This window comes from Morus notabilis, unplaced genomic scaffold (assembly GCF_000414095.1).
Source record: "Morus notabilis unplaced genomic scaffold, ASM41409v2 Scaffold5681, whole genome shotgun sequence".
NCBI classification, from domain to species: domain Eukaryota; kingdom Viridiplantae; phylum Streptophyta; class Magnoliopsida; order Rosales; family Moraceae; genus Morus; species Morus notabilis.
The window spans coordinates 4018-29213 of NW_010357683.1; the positions used below are offsets into that span (position 1 = coordinate 4018).

At 35.1% G+C, this 25196-nt stretch overlaps 3 protein-coding genes across 4 annotated transcripts; 2 read left to right on the forward strand and 1 right to left on the reverse strand.

Moving 5' to 3' along the window:
• The first annotated feature begins 3519 nt into the window (after window positions 1-3519).
• Window positions 3520-4102, forward strand: LOC21384969. The gene has a single exon (XM_010090445.2). The coding sequence runs from the start codon at window positions 3539-3541 to the stop codon at window positions 3959-3961; it is 423 nt and encodes a 140-aa protein (XP_010088747.1). The 5' UTR covers window positions 3520-3538; the 3' UTR covers window positions 3962-4102.
• A 1214-nt stretch (window positions 4103-5316) lies between these two features.
• LOC21384970 lies at window positions 5317-12689 on the forward strand. Of its 2 annotated transcripts, XM_010090446.2 has the most exons (15): window positions 5317-5696; window positions 5801-5835; window positions 6168-6205; window positions 6590-6680; window positions 7115-7220; window positions 7327-7397; window positions 8665-8734; window positions 9031-9093; window positions 9768-9839; window positions 9932-10033; window positions 10789-10863; window positions 11331-11441; window positions 11774-11890; window positions 11986-12042; window positions 12314-12689. In XM_010090446.2, exons 1-15 carry the CDS (start codon window positions 5568-5570, stop codon window positions 12371-12373), a joined length of 1197 nt encoding a protein of 398 aa, XP_010088748.1. In that variant the 5' UTR covers window positions 5317-5567; the 3' UTR covers window positions 12374-12689. The 2 variants fall into 2 exon arrangements, with proteins under 2 accessions (XP_010088748.1, XP_024029198.1); XM_024173430.1 differs by lacking the exon at window positions 10789-10863.
• A 784-nt stretch (window positions 12690-13473) lies between these two features.
• Window positions 13474-24729, reverse strand: LOC21384972 (helicase sen1). The gene is made up of 10 exons (XM_010090448.2): window positions 24610-24729; window positions 23638-24189; window positions 22096-23448; window positions 21654-21978; window positions 21251-21512; window positions 20896-21112; window positions 14966-15336; window positions 14536-14667; window positions 13925-14007; window positions 13474-13489 (listed from the first exon to the last, which is right to left on the reverse strand). The coding sequence occupies exons 1-9, from the start codon at window positions 24727-24729 to the stop codon at window positions 13929-13931; spliced, it is 3411 nt and encodes a 1136-aa protein (XP_010088750.2). The 3' UTR covers window positions 13474-13489; window positions 13925-13928.
• Between the last annotated feature and the right edge of the window lie 467 nt (window positions 24730-25196).

Genomic DNA, 25196 nt, shown 5'->3' on the forward strand with positions numbered 1-25196 from the left:
GTCTTGTCTAGTGCCTTCCTTACCCCTTTCATTATGCAGCAATTAATCAAGTATAGTCCTTGAAAAATGAAAAAAAGGACAAAAACAAAAACAAGTTGTATGTGTCCCAACTTGTAAAACTACAAGCGGGACATTGATGATGATGATGATGATAAAATACTTGTTAGGCAGCCTCACTCCAAACAAGGGCGATGAGGAGAAACTCCACGACAAGAGGGAGGAAACCAACTGCTAGAGAGGAACCCAGTTATGAAGACCAACCCAACGAAAATGCAGGAGCAGATCTGGAGAGAGAGAGAGAGAGAGAGAGAGAGAGAGAGAGCAGCACCAGCAGCAGTAGAAGATGGGCCAGTTAGTTGAGGTGTGTGGGCATCTTTTTCTTTTGCTTTCCTTGGGGACTTTCTCCGCTGGTTCATGTATTACCGATAGTTCTTATTTTTAATATGTATTAGAATATATTTGTTATATATTTTTTTTTAATTTGATATGATTTTAATTATATTTAAGAGTTAAAAATTAAGACTATTAATAAGATTTTTTTAATATAATGTGATTTTAATTTGATTTAACAATCATAAATTAAGACTACTAATAGGCCAGATTTTAGGAGAAATTCTCTCTTTTTAAGTCGGATTTATCTATTTCTGATCGGTAAATGTTGGTATAATGTGAATATAGGGCAGATTTGTTATGGGAAGACTCGGAATAATATGAAGAGTTGAAGACTACCTTTGTGACAGTGGCGGGGTGAAAGCATTATGCAAAACGTTGTTTTAAACAACTAGGAGGAGTTTTAGACGATTGAGAGCTACTCAAGAACTCTCGTGGGATATGTGCAAAATGATCGTTTTTAAGCTTTTTTTTTTTCAAGTAAATGATCCAAGCTTTGTTGAAGTAGGAACATATCGTGTATCACTAGTTTACAAATTTGTGATACATCACTGATTAACCTTTTTTTTTTTTTTTTTTTGGTGCTAGAAACATCACCGATAATTTAATGGTGGTTTAAGTGATCAGTGATCGAAGTCGGCGGTTGGTAATTGTCTGCATTAGTAATTTACTAAGGTATCATTGAGGGTAATTTTGATAATCTTTTTAATGGACATCTGACTATTTATAGTTAAAAAGTGTAACAATTTATGAGATAATATTGATGATTAAACATCTAAGAAGTTTCTATTTCTAGGATATTTTTCTTTTTTCTCTTTCAACTATATACACGTAGGGTCCGTTTAGTTCGTTGATTCGAGTTTTTAATTCGAGTTGAGATGTGATTTTATGTGAGAGCTTTTTACTGTAGTAAAAAAGTTAAATGTGATTGTTTGTGAGAGCTTTTTACTGTAAAAAAACTCGAATTCTAAACTCGAATCAGCGAAATGAACGGGACCGTAAACTCTGAAAAGAGTTCATTTTTATCTTCTGAATTATGTAAAATTTTTCAAAGCATCCTTTCTATCTATACTACAAACGGAATGATGGCATGACATCAAATATATTTTCATATATTTTTAATCAATTATGATTGATATTATTTATTCCTTTTTTAAAATTGTGATTTTTCCATTTAAATAAAAATTGTGGCATTTATTAAGAGGACTTTTTTTAGTAAGCTAGAGTAGTGTCAATTTCTAATTATTAAATTAAGTTAAAATCATATTAGATTAAAAAAATATGTAAAACAAATAATTTTTATGATAGATTTAAGACTAAAAATAAAAAATTATTAATAGTTCATTTTTTTTAATCATCTTAAAAAAACTTCCTTATTAAAATAATGTTATAAAAAGATATTACATATGGTAGAGGGATTTTTATATTGACACTCTTTGTGTTTTGCATATATTACAAATAGATCCCCTTTACTGAAACAATTTATATGAACAGCCCTCCGACTTTTTAAAAAGAGTCACAACAACACTTACATCCATCAATGGACCATAAACAAAGAAATTTTTTTTTGTATTTTGGCCGTCAAATATTTTTTGCCTAAGATATCCCTCCTTCCATACAAAAACCTTCCACTTATAAATATAAAATTAATATTCTTACCCTTATTCAGTTAAAAAAAAAAAGAGATTGTGTGACCCTTATACTCGTAATATTTTGTTGAGATTAAAATTATTTTAGTATCCTACGTTATAATGAAACATATTTTTAGTATCTTGTGTTTTTGATAATATTAAAATGACACTTCAATAATTTTAAAAATATTTTCTTAATACACTGAAACTGATTTTTGAAACATGTTATTTCTAAATTACCCTTCTTATTATAAAAATAGAAATCAATATTTAAAAAAATATGAAAATATTTTAAAACATTAAAATATTTATAAAAAATAACAAAATAAAAGAGTTAATGATTTTTTTTTTCTAGATTTATTAGTTTTTAATTAATTAAATAACATGGTACTAAGGTCATTTTACGTCTCAAAAATAAGCTTCAAGATACCAATAAGATGTTTTTAAAAACATCAAGGCACCTTTCTAATACTATTCAAAACTTAAAAACACAGGATACCAAGATCATGTTTTGCTATAACACATAGTATCAAAATGATTTTATTCCTATTTTATTTTGCCCACTCCCCAAAAAAAAAAACCCTCCCTTTTGTTAAAAAAAATCATAAAAAATTATCAAATTAATTTTAGAAGCACTGATTCTCTAATTTATTACTAATTTTCTCTAAACTCAAATTTAACAATTACATTTAAATGGAAAATTTATACTAATAACTTATTTCAATCCTTTTGCTAAAAAACCAAAATAAAATTTTATCAATTCTGTTTTTAAAAAATAAAAATAAAAAAAAACCCATCTATTTCATTGTCTAAATAGATTACATCTTATTTTATAAAATCATCAATAATCTTAAAAAAACAAAAAGGAAATAAACTACGGGCCCGTTTAGTTCACTGATTCAAGTTTTAATTCGAGTTGAGACGTGACTTTATGTAAGAGCTTTAATCTGTAATAAAAAAATTAGATGTGATTGCATCTGATAGCATTTACTGCAGCAAAACTCGAATCGGTAAAATGAACAGGGCCTACAATCCATTGTATCTTGGAGAGATTCAACATTGTGCGAGGTAGTTGATGCAAGCTCTTGTGCGGGGTGCAATTGCCCATGGCATTACGCAGGGGGCGGAGCGAAGAGACAATGTGGAGCCTTGGGGTGGGTCGCAACAACGCCGGGTTGGGCATTGTGGCTTACAAATACTCTTAAAAGTGTATGAGTCAGGATTTTTATTTTTTACTCTTGATTAATAACTTTTTTAGTCAAATAACTATACTAATAAAAGAGTATTAATCAAAAATAGGTGTAAAAATTTAGTTTTATGTACTTTAAGAGTAAATTCTGTAATTTTTTTATATTATAATCATGTTATGTCTCAACTTAAATAAATAGAGTTAAATACAGGGGTCTCGACGAAATTTTGATTTTGCGAAGGAAGGGAATTTCTTCGTTGTATATATTCTTTCTTGCTCGTGACAACAGCCCTTAGCATTCTTCTCTGTCTGTAAATTGAAAATTCTAATGGAGAAGCCAGGAACCCCAAAACCCCTCCCTCAGAGCCAAAGCCAGAAGAGAAAGCTGCCGAGCCCGCAGGAGCTGATATCGCACTACGAATCCCAAGGGCTCGACTCCCGAGAGGCGAGCGTGAAGGTGATTGAGGATCTCCAGTCGGCGCTCTTCAGAGTCATCTCTTCCGGCCGAGCCAAGAAGGATAAGCTCCTCCTCGACGCCTCTCGCAAGCTCGACTCCACCAACTCCCGCCTTGCCGTCGTCGACGCCAAGCTCGACTCCAAGCCTGGCTATGTCCAGACGTTTGCTATCGGACTCGCCTCCGGCTTCGCTCTCAAGGGATTCGACTCTGTTCTCCCGCACTTTGTTGGTGCTGTTTCTCAGATTTGGAGCTCTGTCAGGACTGTTACTAAGGATTCCGATTCTCATTCTTAGATTTCTCGATTTTTGAGGAAATTGCTTTTCGTTTCTTGTCTTTTTGGGTTGATTCTGTTAGTGATGGGTTTGTTTTGAAGCCCCTTTCTTCTTTCCAGTTTGTTTGGGGAAATATAAATGGGAAGAATTATTTTTAGTTGAGAAAAATTCACGAGTTGTTGAATTTAAGGATTTATTTATGGCTGGTGACAATGGAATGTTTCTCCATCTGGCGGAGGGGTGATAATGGGGTTTGGTTTAGGGTTGGGTTTTCTGTTGGATAAATTCAATCGTCTAATCTTCATGGAGGCTTGTTAGTTCAACAGCTAATGAACACCAATTGACTGACGAAATGCTCTACATTTTTGCGGAAAATGCAAAAAAAAAAAAAAAAAAAAAAAAAAAAACCCCCCCCCCTTCTGCTAGCCACTTTATTATTTTTAAAGAAAATAGTCAATGACTTACTTCTTTTTCCCAGTTTTTTCCCAGTAATTATTAACTAAGTAGACCTTGGTTCATTATTAGAATTATAAGATTATAATTAATTTTAATTTATGTGTATTTTTTATGAAAAAAAATATTATAATAAATTATGAATTATGATTTAAATTGGGATATAAATTCTCTAACTAAACAATCCCTAAATGATTAACAGAATCTCTTTCACATTGGTTAATAAATAAATAAAAAGTTAGATGGTGCTTTCACTGTTCGTGAGGTTTAAGGTGAAGCCTTTAAGTTTAGTTTGGACTAGAGATGAGGATTAAATCTCTATGAAGTAGAGTCTGATGCATTGATAATATTTTAAGTTCTAGAAGCTAATAATTTTAATTATAATGAGTTTGATGTTCTTAGATAAATCATATTTTAAGAGACAAATAATGAGGCTTATTTTATTTTTCAGACTTCTTTAATTTTTAATATAGATAATGTGCTTATTTAATTAGAGTAATTTCCTCCAATTATAAAAACAAATGAGACTCTTGTAAATATTTATCTGGCTAATTGTCTCTCATAAATAATTTCTCAAATATATTTCATTAATTGTAGTATAATGTTGACCCACTAAGAGAACGTTTGATTAATGAATTCAAAATTATTTTTAATTTATGTGTGTTTTTTTATGAGAAAAAAATACTGTAATGAGTCAAAAATCATGACATGAATATTTAAACTAAATGTACGCTAATTATTTTTCTTACGAAACAAAAATTTTATAAAATAATAAACTAAAATTAAAATTAAATCTTTTTTAAAAATTTATATCATTAAACTTTTTTTAATTACGTTTTTATTACAGTATTTTTTTATCTCAAAAATTAGTATATCCATGAGCTAGAGGTGGATAACCAAAGGCGCCTTTCAGATATGGGGGCCCCACCCCTACACTGATAGGAAAGAGAATTGTCCAAAGATTTTCATCTTCTTCGTAAGCTTCAATTTTTTTCCCGAGTCAGGCCTACAAAATCCCAATTTCGTTGTTGAAATTTCTTTCATTTCAAGGTATTATTATTTTGAGGAAGGGATACGTTGCTTGAAATCTTTATCAACGAAAAAATCAGCATCGGAAAGAACAAACACCGAGAAATTCTATTCTTTTCTTTGCACAAAACAAATCGAGGCGTAAATGTCAATCGCAACGGCAAGTCGTTTCGTCTTGCTTCCGAATCCCATTCGATGCTCTGATTCCAATTCAAATTCCAATCCCAAGCGTGGTTTCGGACCCAACACCAACGACAACAACAAAACCAATAAAGTAAGGATTTTCAGAACAACAAAAAACACTCCATTTATTCCTAATTTGTCTGTTTTTTTTTTTTTTGGTCAAAAAACTATATTTTCAAATTTGTTACTTTTCAGGGCAAGAAAAACAAGGGGTTGGTAATAGACCAAAGGTACTTTCTAATTTCATATTTATGATTGTGCCTTGTTGTGAAATTTTAATATCCTACGAATTTAGTTATGTTTTGGATAAGTTATAACGTAAATGAAACTAAGGGAAAAAGAAAAATTCAATTTCTGGAATAATGAACTTCTGTGAAGTTTCGGAGTAACAGTTTGTTCTGGCCAAACTTGTGAGAAATATGTGTGCGTCACATTTTGAAACATGTACATTTTTCAGACATTATCATCAATTGGGGCTCTGATGAAAATTTGTGCATAATTATTTATCTGTACATTGCAATTCAATACTTCTTTTTGTAATTGTTATCATTTCTTGTTGCAGGAAATCGGCAGCTAGACGTTCCGGAAGCGAGCCTGCTCGTAAGTTGATTGTTCGATTCCTCTGTGTTTACTTCTTTAACTTCACACTTCTTGCGTACACCGGGCGAGTCATACTATAGTTTTCTTGATTTTATAATTTTCTATCTTAAAACTTTCAAAACTAGTTGTCGTACCATAGTTGTTGTTTTTTTTTTTTTTTTTTTTTTTTTTTTTTTTTCATACTAATCTATTTAGATTAACAATAAAAACAATAGAAGTATGTTCAAGACCTGAAATTAGATCAAAATGATAAAAATAACAAAGTAAAATAAAATAAACAAATATTGTCCCTTCTCCTATATGGATAAGGTGCTTCTATTTTCTTTCATTTTTCGTATATTGGTTTTTGGTTCTGCTGAACTCAACAAGAATTTATCTTTGCAGAAGCGCCTGGTTTAAGGTCTCAGTTTGGTGGGAAATCTAAGAATTCTTCGATAGACGTTGATTTTGAGGAGCGACTGAAAGCAATTAAAAGGTATAGAGTTTTTAGTTTTTGCTGTTACTATCTTTTCTCAAGGGTTAAATTTAATTTTTGGACCTTTCTCCTTATGTCATTCTCTTGGGAGGGACATTGCAAATTCAAAGAGACCATGTTTGTTCCTGTTGTCCCATTAGAACATTCTGAATAACGTTGACATCTGTTACTTTTGTGATTTCTTACGTCAGAAAAACCTCTGTTCATTTTGAGCGTCCTTTGGTATTTTCCTTTGATCTATCCATGTGTCAGTTTGAACTGGTTTCGTTGAAGCATTTCTATTAGTTATTTAGTTATTGATTTCTTACGTGTAGTAATTTACTTGCGTTTTTCTGGTAACAATTTATTTGGTCATTTACTGCAAAATGCAGTAATATTTGATATGATTTCCATTTCATCTATGAATTTTGGTCTGTGTTAACCACCATTCTCAGGGCAGCACTTGAGCAGAAAAAGGTAGAAGAGGAAAAGGAATTTGGAGCAATTGACTATGATGTACCTATTGAATCAGAGAAGAAAACAATTGGACTTGGGACTAAGGTAAGACCGGACTGTCTTTGCTTTTAATCCCTATGAATTCATATTTGAGTTCTAAAAGCATATTTTATTGTATGGATATCACTAATAGAAGCGCAATATCAAATAGATTGGAGTAGGTGTAGCTGTCGCGGTTTTTGGCTTGGTATTTGCATTGGGAGACTTTCTTCCCACAGGAAGGTATGCAATAATGGTCGTTGAAACATTTACGCACGCACAGACATTTTTTAAATTTGAAATACTTGATACCATTTGATATATATACTTTTTTTGTTGTTGCAAGTAACAAAAGTTGCTCGTGTTTTTGGATAGTGTCTATTCACTGAAGATCCTAAAATAGGGAAAAAAAAATAGTTAATTGCTTTTTCCTATCCTCTGTCTTTTACACACACACACATATGCATTTCAATTTCATAAAAATGTATAGTTTGAGAAACGTATATCATGTAATCTTTATTTTTGATATTTTGTTTTTTTGTGTGTAACAAAAGTTGCTTTAGTTTTTTGATAAGATCCAACTAGTGGGTATAAAAAAAGATAGAATCACTCTTCCCCTTTTCCTTTCTCTTCCCCTTTCTCCACAAAATTCTATAACTGTTCACAAAGGACTTGTGATGGCATAATTGTCAGTTAATCTGTCCTTCAAATCTAGAGTGTGTTTCTATGTGTCTAGAGGAAGGATCACCTAAATCAAGGGCCTGCTTTCTTGTCTGCCAACAAATTTTTGCGAGTCTTGAAAACATTTACTTTCCTATTAAATATGAGCACAAATGAGGTCGCTTCAAAGTTTATAAGCTCATCAGGAATTGGCTTTGCCGGTTTTTCTAGCACTATGTACGGTGTAGATTACTTGCAGATGATCATGAGAATCTGTTTGTCTGATTTCCTGTAGCCCTTTGGGGTGTTTTGGTATTATGATATTGTTTATTCCATATTTCTGGAAGAAAGGATGCTTGATTATCATCCAACATCGCATAAATTGCAATCTCAAATTTATTTTTGCTTTAAGGGGGTTGAACGGCCAAGAGTAACTTCTTTTAAGCACCAAAAATGTGTACTATTGTTTGCTTTAATATCCTACTACTTATTTTGTCAACTGATTTTCTTTCTAATGCTTTGGTTTCTGGCTGATACTAAGAATTCCTTGGAGGATTTTATTAAAAAAAAAATTGTAAACAACTTCATATATGTACATTTTAAAAGTTCTCACTTTTTTCAATAATTTTTTATTTCTCGAATTTCACAAAATATTCGTAGATCTCTTGGGTTTATCTGTTTTGGAAAGCCTATATAAGTATATTGCTACAAAAATTTAATCTTTTTAGTGTTTGGATTTATTGGGCATCTCTTTGATTCTCTTTTTACCAGTTGAAGTGCTTTCTTTAATATCATTATTGCTTATTTTCCAGAGAAATGATATCATTTGATGTGGTCTTCAAGTTTTCAGTATTGGTCCTTCTGAGGAAGCTGCAGTTGTTGATAATCAACTGTCAAAAGAAGAAAAGACTATTCTTCAGGTAAGATTCCTATCAGTTATCAGTTACTAATTTCTTTTCTTCAAGGAGAGAAGTGGTGGGAGAGAGAGAGAGAGAGAGAGAAGTTGTGTAGAGCAATTAGCCTAGTCTTTCTAGATGGAAGACATCCTGTTATTTAATATTGTAATATTGCTAATTTCTACATCCATAAGAATAAAAAAATTTCTGGTGCTTCATAGATAATATGCTAGAAGAAATTAAAGCATTAGTATCATGTGGCAATGCTCTTGAGATGAGCTACAAACCGGTGCTAATATTTTACTTACGATTCATGGCAGACTCAGCTAAAGGAATATGAGGCAACGCTCAGTAATTCACCGAAAGATCCAACTGCTCTTGAGGTGAGCAGCAAACTGTTATACAAGATATTGTTCTTTTACTTGTGTACTGTTTTCTGCCACCATGTAGAAAGGTTTAGTTTGGTGCTCCTGATATTCGTTATGATGCTAAGGAGCTAAAATTGATGGTAATGCTTTTTAGTTTTTAGTTCAATGGAGATAGAAATGGGTATAGTAGTTGATGTGTTGACTGTTTAGTTTTCCCATTGTAAAACGGGTAAATAAGCTGATATGTGGATTGTTTTAGTTGGTTATGGGAATAATATGAAATGGATCATTTTCTTTTTCCTGTCTCAAATAAAAAAAAAATGTCGAGCTTACACCATAGCTTTTGTCTTTTTTCAAAAAAGGGAACAAATATATATTTATAATTGAAATAAGGGGAAAAATATTGTTTTTTGGTTGTATTTTTTTCTTCAGACAAAAGTCTTTGTGGAAAGAAAATAAATAAAGATAGCGGGACAAACCTCTGGCCATCTCTTAAATTGTATAAAGAAAAAAGAAAAGGGAAATATGTAGAAAACATGCGAGAAAGCTTCACTTTTTCGTCTAATTGAGAATGACAGGAATTGTGAAAAGTTTAAGGAAAGATCATGCTAGTTTTTACTTATTATGATGTTCTGATTAATCATTTATATTCCTGCAGCGTTCATGCTAAATGTGTTTTGGATATGCAGGGTGCTGCTGTAACCTTGGCAGAGTTAGGAGAATATACTCGGGCTGCCTCTCTGCTTGAGGACTTGACCAAGGTGTGGTTGCTTTTTTGAAATCATAAATCATATTCACCAGAAGCTACTCAAACAATTGTTTGAATTCATCTTTTTGTGTTAAACTGAAACAGGAGAAGCCAAGTGATCCTGATGTTTTTCTTTTGCTTGGTGAAGTTAAGTACAAACTAAAGGATTATGAGGGAAGTGCTGATGCATACAAGACTTCTTCAAAAGTATGTCTTTATCTTTTCCTGCAGGGAATTTTCCTATTGCTGTTTTGCCTAGTGATACAAAATACAAAACTTACCTATTAACTGAACCCAGCTATCATACCAGTGAACAATGTGTACCAGTTTTGTTGTATAAAATTTGGAAAACACATGATAAAGGATTCATTTGAAGTTTTATCTTTTTTTGTGTATATTGATAATTAAAATAGCACTAGTATTCGAGGAGGGGAAAACTAGTTTTTCTTTGCCTCTAAGTAACTTGTTTCTTTGTGCCTTTATTTTTATAGAACAAATAGTTTCTGTCATTTTATTTTTTCTGCTGACACTATTATAATGATTTTATGGAGAGTATTTCCGATCCAACAGGATTGAGCTACGATGGTTAAAGTAAGGATATTTAGAAGTTATGCCCTATCTATTTAACTCAATTTTAATAACATATACTGATGTGTGAATCTACATTTTTAGATCCCATGTTTCTCAGATTAATTGTTTGCTGTAATATTTTTACGGTTCACATTTCATCTTGTATTGATTTTTTAGTCCAACATTAAAAGCAACTTAGGTAGGAAATACATTAATTTGATTGCCACGTGAAACGTAGTGAAAAGTGGTTGTGGAACATTTAGTGATGAGTTTTATCCCAAGATTCCCTGAAGCATAGTTTGATGACCAAGGAATATGACTATATGAGCATACCACTAACGTGAATTTCAATGATGTCATTCCTTAACATTTTGTTAACAATCATGCAACAGGTGTCTAAATACCTTGATTTTGAAGTTCTACGTGGCCGCACAAATGCATTACTTGCTGCTAAGAAACCAGATGAGGTTTGCTGCCACATTAGGAACCACGTTGCATATTTGCAGTGATTCTTTGTTAAGTTTGCTGCAAAATTAATGTTTAAACTATAGATTAGCCTGTGAAAGTTTGGAAATCAATATAAGCTTATCTCTAGAAAATAGCTCTAGTTAGATGATAGGTTCAAGCTTTTTGTGTTTGTATTTACGAATTCCTGAACGAATTACCATTCTACTCTGAGCTTCAATTGTATATATTATACTCTCTAGAAAATAGCTTTAGTTAGATGATAGGTTCAAGCTTTTTGTGTTTGTCTTTACGAATTTCTGAAGGAATTACAATTCTATTCTGAGCTTCAATTGTATATATTATATGTTAAAAGTTTCGAGGCAATAAGTTGAATGTTAATGACGCTGAACTAATGTATCTGAAATTAACAATATGATGCTAAAGGATCGGAATATAACTGTATTTTATTCTTTTCTTTCGCTCATAGGCTGTCCAGTTCCTTCTTGCCTCCCGGGAGCGCCTAAGTAAAGAAAATTCTGATGCAAAAACTGAAAGCAGTACAGGGGAAACACAGACACAGAAAATGGACCCTATTCAAGTGAGTTCTATCTATTTTTCTGTTGTACGGGACATAACTACTCAGACAAAGTACTATCAAAACAGAAAAGGATGGTATATATGTAAGAATCACTAAAACGTGGGGTCTAACTTCTAGTCATGTATCGGAAGCGTCTTGCCTTTTCTCTGAAAAGATAGGCCTTTTTTCCTTCCCCCTCTCTCTAAATAGTCAATGTATTTATTACACGAATAATAGGAGCAGTACCAGATGGATATGCCTTCAATTTTTGTGCTGAACATTTTTCTTGAGACATAAAAATGTCAAATGAGCATTTTCTTATTTCCTTTTGGTTGCATGTGATGAATTTTCAGGTTGATTTACTACTGGGGAAAGCCTATTCGGATTGGGGCCATATTAGTGATGCTGTATCTGTTTATGATCAGCTCATCTCTAGCCACCCTGAAGACTTTCGTGGTTACTTGGCAAAGGTTCTGTAATTTTATTTGATTAGTTTTTTTTTATCCTGTTTTTATTTATATTTATATTGTGATACTAAAGTTTTATGCGTCTGATTCTTTTTCAGGGAATCATTTTGAAAGAAAATGGTAATGTTGGAGATGCGGAGCGGATGTTCATACAAGTGAGTACATTAAGCTTGCAGTCTAAAGCACCATTAGAGTTGTTTTTGTGCTGTCATACAAAGATGTTGGGCATTCTAACAGCTCGAGAGGCTTACTTGGGTGTTAAGAAACTGTATACTATTAATGTTAGATTGCCGCCCTTTACTTGCTTTCTTTTGATATCAGTTTGGCCGCCTTACTTATGTTGAAATCACTTAGAGTATACACAGAAGTTAGAAAATTTATTTACACATTTCGTGTGGCCTAATAATCTGTGGTGGTTATTTGTAGGCACGGTTTTTTGCACCGGAAAAAGCCAAGGCACTAGTAGACCGCTATTCCAGAAAATGAAAGCGATTGCTTCCTCCAAAGAGAGTGGAATGACAATTACGGTAAATTCCTTACGAAAAGAAGCTTCATACTACTACAGTTTTGACCATGGAATTCCAAATTTCAAGCCTGGTATAGCAAAATGAGAAATGAGTTGATTATTACTCGGAAAGTTCAGCTGTCCCTGGAAACTAGGATAGAGACCAGAAAATGAATTTCAAAGAAACAGAAGGTATATATGGAATATCGAGATTCGAGACTAGAACCCAACATCATATGGCATTTGGCATTTAAATTTCAGGGGTGTGTTAATGAGAATATAAATTCATTTCTTTTATGCATCTGTTATATCCTCCTATCGATTGCCATGTGAAATTCATTATTGCTTCCAAACCTCCTACCTGTTCAAACATATAATAAGACTGAAATTATGGTTTAGTACGTATCACAATAATGTCTTTTCTTTTTTTCAAATGTTCCTCTTAAATTTGGCAACTGGATTTCAGTCTGATGTAACCTCAAAAATTGTGACCACGCATTGGAAACTTTTTTTTTTTTATCATTAGAACAGCTAATTGAGTCTTCACATGCTGGCAAATGGAATGCAAGAATTTGTAATATCCAATGTTTTCTTTCAATTTTACAAATTCAAAAGCAGTTATCAAACGTTGTTTGCCTAAAAAATTGCCAAAATCAATATTGAAACAATTTAGAACAAGTTAATTAGCTCCAACATCAAGCTGAAAATTTTTTCAGTAAAAAAAAAAAAAAAAAAAAAAAAAAAAAAAAAAAAAAAAGAAAATTTTTAAACCCCGTAAGTGGAAAATTTTGATACCCGTTGGTAATCCTGGCACAAGTCTTCTTACCAACTTTGCTATTTTATGCAATTATGAGAATAAGACAGCCTTTTGGCATGAAAATAATAACTAAAAAATCATCACAACCACAAACTTAAATCTCATATTTAAGCAATTTTGATGTTTTATTTGACTAGAACATCAACTTATAAGGAACTATGTTGTTTCATTTAACAAGTAGTACAAGATCAAACCAAGTCTCTCACAGGTTTGGTAGTGTCACTCTTCATGACTAGCTCCAAAATATGTAAAAATCTCAACATAGGCCAATTCAGTTCCCCTGCAAAATAAAGAAAAGAAACCAGAAATTGAAAAATCAACAAAGAAGAAATTGCATTACTAGTAACATATGGCTGCCAGCCACAAAATTGAAAGTTCTACTGTCAGAAGAAAATTCCTAGCATCATTGATGGAAGGTAAAATGTATGATCGTAGCTGTAAAAGTGACGATATAATATGTTGCAAACTTAAAATACAATAGCAAAATTGACAATGACGATTGCAAACTTAGAACGTTGGAATTGCATAATGGACCGACCGGAGAGATTCCGGCATTGGTGACATGAATTAGCCCCCAACATAATTAAATGGACACCCACAAAATATGTGTTGCTAGCTCATAAATTGAGGGCCGTTTAGAACCTGATGGATGGAAAGAGATGAAGGAGAAATTGGATGCTGAATTCTCTTACAAAAAATGCAAAGCAATCTTTACCTCATTAGTGTTTGTGCAAAACTCGCCATGTCTGAGTAGCCACATTGGACCTGCTCTTTTGGTAGTTTGAGTGACTTCTGAATCTGAATTAATGCTTGAAATATCAGCAACATTGCAGTTGATAGTATGTAGTCAAAAGTGTCATTCTGAGGTTCATCTTTAAAGGATGCAAAACTATGAAAAAAGGATTAAATTGAACACAATGAAAGGGTTTTTCAACCATTTCTTTTTAGAGACTAATTTTTTTATTTAGCCAAAAAGAGTTTACTATAACTGCTGTTTTTATATTGCACATCAGCAAGAATCTGTAGCACTAAGATTTTTTTTTTTTTTTTTTTTGTTGTTGTTGTTCAACCAGTATAAGGATTTACTCGACAAGCACAGGTAGCCATCTTTCATGCCTCTTCCAATCTCAAAAATTTCAAAATTTGTTCTAAAGAACAAATAATCAAACGTTTTATATAATGCATTATGTCTATTTCACCATATGGAATGGCGTGTCTCATGTCTCCTTAAATCTTTAAAAAAAAAAAAAAGAATATATGAAAGTTCATTCTAAAGAAGAAAGAATCCAGGGTTTCTTGTCCTAAGAATTTGCATATAGTACTCACCTCTTAGTTGTTGATGATGTCTCTGGTGCATCCCTTAAACTTAGCGAAGCCATTGGCCTTGACAAGAACTGTACAGTATCTGCTTCATGAGAACTTGAGTCCACTGGCCATTTCATTGGAACAAACAAATTCCTGCAGAATTTGGGCATGACAAGTGGTGTTTTCATGGACAAAACTTGGAATAGCTACGTCTCTACCAACTCGATGACAAGTGGCGCTGCTACCAACTTTCTCTGGCAAGCACTCTATTTTCTATGCTTACTTCTGTATCATGTTTTCGAGTATGATTGCACTTATATAAACACGCCTCAAGTACATGAACAACTACTTGAAATTCATACTCTATGATCACCTTAAATCTTGACTTTAAGACGAAAAAAATTTGAAAAAGGAGTAGAACATACAAAAGAGAACAAGTATTGGAGCATACCCATCACCGGACTTGTGAATGCAGCGAGTCATCTGCTCCATTGTATAGCTTCCGTAAAAAATGTCAAGCTGGTTCGATAGGTTTGGCATATCGGATAATGGCAAAATATCCCAAACCTTCAGAACCTGAGTGCAATGTGAAATTTCCCTGAGAATGTCAACAGCCCAAACAAGGTACAACTGTTTATTAACCTTGTAATGCTCTACAAATAGGGAGAAACTTCCACCACTGTGTAAGACAACATGTGTTCTCTCCTTTTCCGATTGACGCCACCCACTTGACAGCTTCTCCAACAAAGAAAGCACCTTCTTTCTCAGCTCTTTGTTTCTAACTCTTCTCATTGATGTCCAGAACGCACTAGTGAAGCACACCTACATCGATAGTGTCGACATATTAGGGTAGAATGGTCTAAATTGGGTTTGATTAGGATAAATCAGTTTGGAAGATTTAGGATATTCAAATCATTCTTTATCTTATCCTAGTGATTATCCGGGATTATTTAGGATTAGGAATTAGTCAATAAAATCTTATTTGAATATCAAATTCAAATCAGTCACTTTATTAGGAGATTATCTTTTCTTTTTATTCGGATAAGCCAACTAAACTTGGTTGCCTATTTATTTGTATTTTCCGCAATATTCAATAAGATAGTAAAGTATTTCTCATTCAAATCTATCTTCATGGTATCAGAGCGGGAGGTCCTGAGTTCAAACCCCCGTAATTGCACTCTTTATCCCCATTTAAATTGTCATCATGTGTTGGGTCTTTAATGTATCTCGGGCTTAAATATTCACGTGTTGGGCTTTATAATTAATTTACCCATACGATTGCCCATTGTCCAATCCACACGTGAGGGGGAGTATTAAAGTATAAAACTATTATTGGCCCACCTCCTAACAGCTTAAGCTTTTGGGATAGATTGGTAAACTAACATGGTATCAGAGCCACTCTCTGAAACCTAATTTTTCTGCCAACCGGAATGACAAAATACGTGATGGCCGGCGGGAAAGAAACCTCATCTTCCGATGTTACCTCTGCCTCTTCAGGGGCTGTCAATCTGATCCAAATCAATGGATTCGAAGCCTCCTTTCAGCAAATCACAAGTCATAAATTCAATGGACAAAATTTTGTCCAATGGTCACATTCTGTAATGATGTTCATCGAAGGAAAGGGAAAAGAAGACTACCTCACCGGCGATGCTGCACAACCGGATGAAAAAGATCCCAAGTTTAAAACTTGGAAGATAGAAAATAGCATGGTTCGGTCATGGCTGATCAACTCCATGAGTACCGAGATGGGAGAAAACTTCATGTATTACAAAACAACAAGAGAGATGTGGGATGCAGTGAAGCGGAGTTACTCCAACAGGGAAAACACGTCAGAGATTTTCAGGCTAAAGGGAATTCTGAATGATCTTCGTCAAGGAGAATTAAGCGTAACAGAATACTTTAATACTCTATCACGCCATTGGCAGCAACTGGACATCCTTGACGAATCAGCTTGGCATTGTGCCGAGGATCATAAGCAATACAAGGAAATCTTGGAAAGAGATAGAGTTTACAAGTTTTTGCTTGGTCTCAATAAAACCTTAGATGATGTTCGTGGAAGGATCTTAAGTACGAAGCCTCTACCAGATGTTCGTGTGGTTTTTTCAGAACTGAAGCAGGAAGAGAGCTGAAAGAAATTAATGCTAGGAACCTCCAATGGTGGTGTTATCTCGACGCCTAATGATGCTGGAAACTCAACCACGGATGCCTCTGCCTTAGCCGCACGAGGACAACAATTCCACAACGAAAACCAACAAAGAAGAAACCGGCCTTGGTGTGATCATTGCAAACGAACTGGACACACCAAAGTCACTTGCTGAAAAATCCATGGAAAACCAGCAAACTAGACTCCTCGGAAGCAGAATGAAGGAAGAGGTTTTTAGGCCTCTCAAGATAAGCATGGAATGGATGCTCCCACACAACAACAATCCGCAGAATCTTCAATTTCACTAAGCAAGGAATAGTTAGAGCAACTCTATCGTCTTCTCACACCACCGTCTAATCCAATTTCTAATGTAGGATTGTGCACCACGACACTTAATGGTAACCATTCAGCCTTAATCTCATCACTTCATGCCCAGGAACCGTGGATCATTGATTCCGGTGCCTCTGACCACATGACAGGTTGTTCCAAACACTTTTTCTCCTATACTCAATATTCTAATACTGCTAAAATTAAAATTACCGATGGGTCTCTAGCTACTATTGTTGGAATAGATTCAATCCAAATCTCAGAAAACCTTATTCTTCATTCCATCCTACATGTTCCAACCTTAAAGTGTAACTTGCTGTCCATTAGCAAACTCACTCGTGACAATAACTATGTAGCTAATTTTTCCCCTTCTATGTGTCAATTTCAGGACCTATCGTCGGGGAAGACGATTGGCAGTGCTAGAGCCTATGAAGGACTTTATTTCCTTGAGAATTCAGAATCTGAGAGTTGACAAGCACATGTGTCAGGAGTGTCTTTTATTTCGGTTTCTAGTAATAAAGAAATAATGTTGTGGCATCATAGACTTGGCCACCCCAGTTTTTCCTATTTGAAATTTTTGTTACCAGCACTATTCAAGAATAAAGATACTTTTTCATTTACTTGTGATATTTATCAATTTGCAAAGCATACACGTGTACCTTTCTCACCAAAATCATACGCACCTCTATGCCTTTCTCCTTGATTCACAGTGATATATGGGGCCCTGCTAGGGTAACAACCTTAAATGGAAAACGATGGTTTATCACGTTTATTGATGACCATACACGGGTGACTTGGGTTTACTTGCTTAGGGAAAAATCTGAAACCAACCATATCTTTCAAACCTTCCATAAAATGGTTCAAACTCAGTTTCAGAGAAAGATTTCGGTTCTAAGAACTGATAATGGCGGTGAATACTTCCAGTCCACTTTGGGTAATGATCTTGATCAAAATGGAATCATTCACCAGAGTTCTTGTATGGAAACACCACAACAAAATGGAACTTCAGAAAGAAAGAATCGACATCTGTTGGAAGTGGCCCGTGCCCTTATGTTCACTATGAATGTACCCAAACATCTATGGGGTGATGCCATCTTAACCGCAGCCTTTCTCATCAACAGACTACCCAGCCGCCCCCTAAAATTTTAAACCCCATTGTCTGTCCTTACAACTCAAGTCCCACACTCTAATATCCTCACAAACAACCTTCCCCTTAAAACCTTTGGTTGTACTGCGTTTGTCCACGTCCATTCCCAACATCGCTCCAAACTCAACCCCGGAGCCATAAAAACCATCTTCCTCGGATATTCTCCAACAAAAAAGGGTTATCAGTGTTTCTTCCCACAAACCAAAAAAACCTTTGTCACCCGAGATGTACCTTTTTTGAAGAAATACCCTTTTATTCCCACACTTTGCTTCAGGGGGAGAGTAATGATACCGAAGCTTATGTGTGGGAATGGGATGTCACAGCAACAGTTGAAGAAGCCTTGACCCCACAGTCAGCCCCCAGTATCGACATTCCAATTCCAGTCCAAACCGAAACTGAACTGGAAGATTCACAGCCGCTATCACAGTTGTCTTCACAGCCAGAGCAGCCGTCCCAGCCTTGTTCACAGCCAGTTCCGCAACCACCTCCAAAACTGCAAGTCTACTCTCGGAGGAAAAATTTTCAAGGAAATAAACAATTCACAGGCACTATGGACTGCCCTGAATCCGAACCTATGGTGAGTCCTAATCCTTCATCCTCAGGTAATCCCGAGCCTCTCCATGATAGACTAAATGACCCCATTGCTCTAAGAAAAGGTGTTAGGACATGTACAAAACACCCAATTTCCAAATTTGTGTCATATGATAATCTATCACCCTTGTTTCGTGGTTTCACAACAAACCTTTTTAGACTTGATGTTCCCAGGACAATTGAAGAAGCTCTAGCTGTTCCAGAATGGAAGACTGCGGTGCTAGAAGAGATGCATGCCCTTGAGAGAAACGAGACGTGGAGCATAGTAGAACTACCACAAGACAAGAAAGTGGTGGGGTGCAAGTGGGTGTTCACAGCTAAAGTAAAGCCAGATGGTTCAATAGAGCGGTACAAAGCCCGATTGGTAGCAAAGGGTTTCACTCAAACCTACAGAATAGACTACACAGAAACATTTGCTTCTGTTGCGAAGCTCAACACTGTTAGGGTTCTCTTATCCTTAGCAGCAAATATGGATTGGCCTCTTTATCAACTTGATGTGAAGAATGCATTTCTGAATGGAGAGCTAGAAGAAATAGTATATATGAGTCTTCCACCTGGTTTCTATGAGGACAAACATGACAATATAGTGTGTAAGCTGAAGAAATCTTTATACGGTTTGAAGCAGTCACCTAGGGCTTGGTTTGAAAGATTCTCCAAAGTAATCAAAGGCCACGGATACTCACAAGGACAAACAAATCATACTCTCTTTGTCAAGCACTCTGCAAACAACAAGGTTACAATCTTGATCGTGTATGTGGACGACATCATTTTGACTGGAGATGACGTCCAAGAGATGGAGGAAATTAAGAAGATTATGGCTAGGAAATTCGAGATCAAGGACCTAGGATTCATGAAATATTTCTTACGGATGGAGGTTGCAAGGAGTAAGAAGGGGATCTCCGTATCACAAAGGAAATACACGATGGACTTATTAGAAGAGACAGGAATGCTCGGTTGCAAGCCCATAGACTCTCCCATTGAACCAAGAGGAAGGACGAATTCAGGTGAAGGAGACCTGGTAGACACAAGTAGATATCAAAGACTTGTGGGAAAATTGATATATCTCTCACACACAAGACCAGACATAGCCTTTGCGGTCAGCGTGGTCAGCCAATACATGCATACACCACGCCAAACACATCTTGATATAGTCTACCGCATATTACGATACCTTAAGAAGAATCCAGGGAGAGGACTGTTCTTCCGGAAGAACGACGACAGGAAGGTGAAAATCTACACGGATGCAGATTTGGTAGGTTCTGAAGAAGATAGGAGGTCGACATCCGGGTATTGTACTCAGGTTTGGGGAAACCTGGTGACTTGGCGTAGCAAAAAACAGGCTGTAGTTGCAAGAAGTAGTGCTGAAGCTGAATATGGGGCTATGGCTCATGGCATTTGTGAGGCAATTTGGATAAAATGACTACTGGAAGAATTAAAGATTAAGTGTGAGTTTCCTATGCAGCTCTATTGCGACAACAAGGCTACGATTAGCATAGCATACAATCTAGTCCATCACGATATTACTAAACATGTGGAGGTTGACAGACATTTTATTACAGAAAAAATTGAGAGTGGGATAATCAGTGTTGAATATGTTCCTACGAAGCAACAAGTGTTTGATATTCTAACTAAAGGACTACCCGGACCAGCGTTTGAAGAATTAGCAAGCAAGCTCGGACTCATAGACATTTACGTCCAAGCTTGAGGGGGAGTGTCGACATATTAGGGTAGAATGGTCTAAATCGGGTTTGATTAGGATAAATCAGTTTGGAAGATTTAGGATATTCAAATCTTTCATTATCTTATCCTAGTGATTATCCGGGATTGTTTAGGATTAGGAATTAGTCAATAAATTCTTATTTGAATATCAAATTCAAATCAATCACTTTATTAGGAGATCATCTTTCCTTTTATTCGGATAAGCCAACTAAACTTGGCTGCCTATTTATTTGTATTTTCCGCAATATTCAATAAGATAGTAAAGTATTTCTCTTACAAATCTATCTTCAGATAGTCGATGTAAGAATTGAATTCTTCCTCTAGAACAATTTTTTTTGAGAAAATTGTGTATTTGTCTCCAAAAGAAATCCATATGTGAAGTAAAAAGTTTGTCCTTTCGGAAGACAAAAAGTCATGTATCGCCATAAAAGGAGTTTAGAAAGATGAGTAATACCTTCCACTTGGCACGTTTGAACAGAAGTGAATCTGCATTAACTAAAACATTTATCTGGTTAAGCTCAAGCAAAGCGGCTACCACAGCATGTGCCAAATTCTGATCCTCTTCAGCGTTGTGAAAACAGCTGCGCTCCTTGGCATCATTGATTAGTTTCTCCCAAACAGACATACTGCTACCTAAAGTTGCTCCATTCCCCACTATCCAAAGGCAATACCTGCATCATTGTCAACTCAAAATATATAAGCATATGCCTGTCAGTATATTTACATAATTAAATATATGGATAGTGGGGAATGAAACTATGGATGCTTGAACCACAATTAAATTTTGAGCATATCAAAATATTTATTACCTTGCACGAGTTAGGGCGACATTTGTTCTCTGGCGATTAGAAAGAAAGCCAACTGATCCACTCACATTACATCTAACAGTAGAGATTATTATTAAATCCTCTTCACCGCCCTGGAATCCATCAACCGAGCGAACACTTACAGAGAAATCACTTCGAGCGTCTGAACTATATTTTGTCCCAACTCTCTCAGTAATTGCATGAACTTGTGCCTTGTATGGTGAAATCACTCCTATTCTTACCTTCTTTCTTGTGCGCAGAAATTCTTCAGGATGATAAAGAAACATTAAAAAAAAAAAACGTTATTCGCAATTATAAATCTTAAGATCGTACATTAGAAAATTTTGTACAACAGTATTGACAAAAGCCATCTTGAACTGGTTTGGCTGTTATATTTTGTACATACCTTTGTAAAGCCTCGCAACTATATCAGAGATCACAGAAACCTCAACCACGTTCTTTCTGCTATGCTTGTTATTAAACTCTTCCTTTCCATGCGGTACATTTATGAAGGAGTAAGAGCCGTACATTTCTCCTGAAAGGAAATGTCTACCATGGTTTTCAAATCTAACATTCTGACCATCCAAAATCTGATTATCATAGAACTCCCTGTTCGGAAACACACTTATGGAAGGATGCATCCTATGTTGAACATTAAGAAGGTGCTTCTCGTGGCCAAGCAAAGCCAACCTCTCAAACAAACTTCTTCCAAAATCTGCCTTTTCCGAAACCTGTCATCGTTAATTAGAATGTATGAAGCTCACTAAGTGAATGTTATACATGATTCTTCATCTCAGAAAAATGAAAAAAAAAAAGAAAAGTGGACTATAACAGTAAAGCTCAAAAACCTTGCTTTGCACCATTGCAGGAAGTTGCCGCTCATCTCCAATGAGTATAGCATGACGGATAGCAGAAAGTCGTAGAGGAATGGCCGATTCACATTCTTTAAGCTGAGCAGCTTCATCTATAACCAATAGTTCAAAAGGGTTTGCTGCCCCTACTTTGTGCAATTTTGCAGAACTCGACACGGTACAAAAAACCAGGCATGCATTCGTCAGGCAGAATTCTATAGTCATCCCCCTAATGTCCTTAGAATAGTCCTCTGTAGAATTCGGAGCTGGAAATTCTGAAGGAAGCGATTTTAGCAGATGAAGGGTCTTTATCCTTTCAGCATTGAACTTCATAAAGCTACTACCTTTGCAGATTGAATCTTGTTTGTGGGCATTCAGTAATACTTCCTTCGAAACATTACACAGCAAATTCTGAAAATATTTAAGAGAATGATAAGCTCCGAACATCTTACCAACTACCTCAAGTGAAATAAGAGAGCTTGGCAAGTGTATATACAAATTCTCAATACAAAAGTACAGACATTCCACAAAGCAATTGAACTTCTTCCGCACAAACTCCTCGAAAGTCAATGGAATAATAGTCTCCTTAACATCCTCATTTTTTTCCTTCTTTCCAGATACATCATCCCCGTCCTCTTCTCCATGCTTTGATTGCTTTTCTTTCTGCCAAGACTTTCCTTTCTTCTTGTTCTTATGGTTTTCTTTCAAGGTTTTGGAAATAACTTGCTTCCATGTTTTCTTGCCCCTCTTGTCTTTGGATGTTATAGGACTAGTATCCCTCACTTTTAGGTTGTTGTTCGCTTTTGTTTCCATCAAGTATAAACGATACTGTTTTTTTGGATCCTTGAGCAAAGAAATCATGGCAAGTAAATTACATTTCCATCCAGTTTTCGGAGCAAAACACTTATTAAGTACTTTGACACGGTGATCGAGAAAAGCATCATAAATCTCTTCATGATCCTTAATCTTCATTCTCTTCTTGTTACCAAACAACACAATATCTCCGAGCCCGTATCCTCTGTATGCAGATGACTCACTAACTCCTTTTACGAGCCGCTTTGCAACCTCTAATAGAGCAATGTTTGTCGGAGCACATGTAAGTGTTCTGCTGTTCATCTTAAGGAGGGAATGTAACAGAAAACAAACTGTCTTAGTTTTTCCCGTCCCCGGAGGTCCCCATATCAGTTTGACAGTATTCTGATGATGACATTCTCTAGCACCAATACAGCTCAAAACTGCAGCCTGTTGAGATTCATTTAAATCCGAAGAGCAGACTCTAGCCTTTATACTTGAAAATGGTGAAGCACCGCATTTTTCTTCAGAGTGGCATAAAGTACAATTGTCCACATCCTTCAAGACATAGGAGACAGTTATGCTTGCAAATACAGAAACAGATATAAAAGATCTTGTAACTGTTTATATGTACATATTATTCCAATGTAAGCATTTTGCAATCATATAATATTTTGACGGGGGAATGCAAGATAAAATCACATGCTAATTTGCAACATAAGAGAAAGCAATGATAAACTGTCTTACTGCAAATGGGGGGTGCAGAACGTTTTGAATGATGTTCATGTTTCCCACTTTTGGATCAGCAGTTAACGCATTCCATATACGAATATTTGTGGTCAAGTTTATCAGTTTAACGGCGAAAAGGCGTTCACTCTTTTCCTTCTTTTCCACGATGTCTTCAACCAGGATGGGTTTTGACGACAATGTTGAGAGTGTAAGATCCACTTCATTGAACCCTTGGACAAGAGCAATGACGTAAGGTCTTCCTGGTCGGTCCAGATCACTGATGCGTTTGGGTCTTACGTTCGTTATGGCAATGATGTCTCCTTTTCCACATTCATCATCATCATCATTTTTCATCTTTGCCTTTCTTTTTGTCAATTTAATGGCGTAGAACAAATCTTTGGGAAGTTTAAATCTTTTGCATTGTTTGATAGACTCAATTTCACAACAAAGTGAATCGGAGAGTGTTTCCATGCTAGAACACAAGTCGGCACGAGTTTCTTCTATAAGAGGGGTGGTGAATGAGTCCATGTATTCTGCTTCTGAGGAGAATGTTTCAGGAATCTGCTTCACCTGCCCACCAACATGATCAAGAATTTTTCATATGAAAAAATTGTTGTTCCTGCTAAATCAACGTTTACAAAAATTATATCCTCAAAAGTAGTCATCATTCACTAGAAAGTGAGGTGACAAAAAAGGAATTGCTTATGAAGAATATATTGTCAGCTTAACAAATTAACTTTTTCCCTTCCTGCAGTAGGGTTATGTGGAGAAGAATATATCATATTCATAGATATAAAATAAAAAATAAAAAATAAAAACACTTTCTCATTACAAATACATTTTGAGGAAATAAAAGAAAAAACCCCTCTCCATATTCTTTCTTTTTTTTTTTTTTTTAAAGAAAAAACCATCATTATGCTCTACATGATGAATCTGTTTAAACTCGTTTTTTTTTTAGATCATTTGCACGTCAAGTAATAGTAGTAGTACCTGGCTTTTATAGAGATCATTGTTGAAAACATCCTTGATAGACCAAGAGAAGACCAAATCAATTAAGCTTGGTCTTTCCACTCTACCTTTTTCCTTCCGAATCCCATTCCTAGTATTCATCTCCACTTAATTTTCCTCTTTGGTCACTTCTGTCTGCATCTACACAGCAAAAGAAAATAAAAATTATAGATATATATATATATATATATATATATATATAGACACACACACACACATGCATATGTTGAGAAAGAATTAGGATTGCTTACCACTTAAGCAAAAGCACTTTCACTAGCAATGTCAAAGTAAAAAAGCTACACTCTTTTATGAGAAGACATGGCAAGACGTATTTCTATGTCTGCTTTGTTTTCATCCAAAGAAAAAATGGGTTATGAAATGAATCCTCTGACCAAAAAAGAAAAAGATGACATGTCGAGAAAGAGATGATACAAAGGTGTGAAAAACTCGACACATTTGTTGCTTTTTTTTTTCCCTGTATGTATGTATTGATTGGTATATCACACTTGCTTAGTTTATAAAGTACCTTATTATGGCATGCAATACGTCCTTAGACTACCCTACGACTC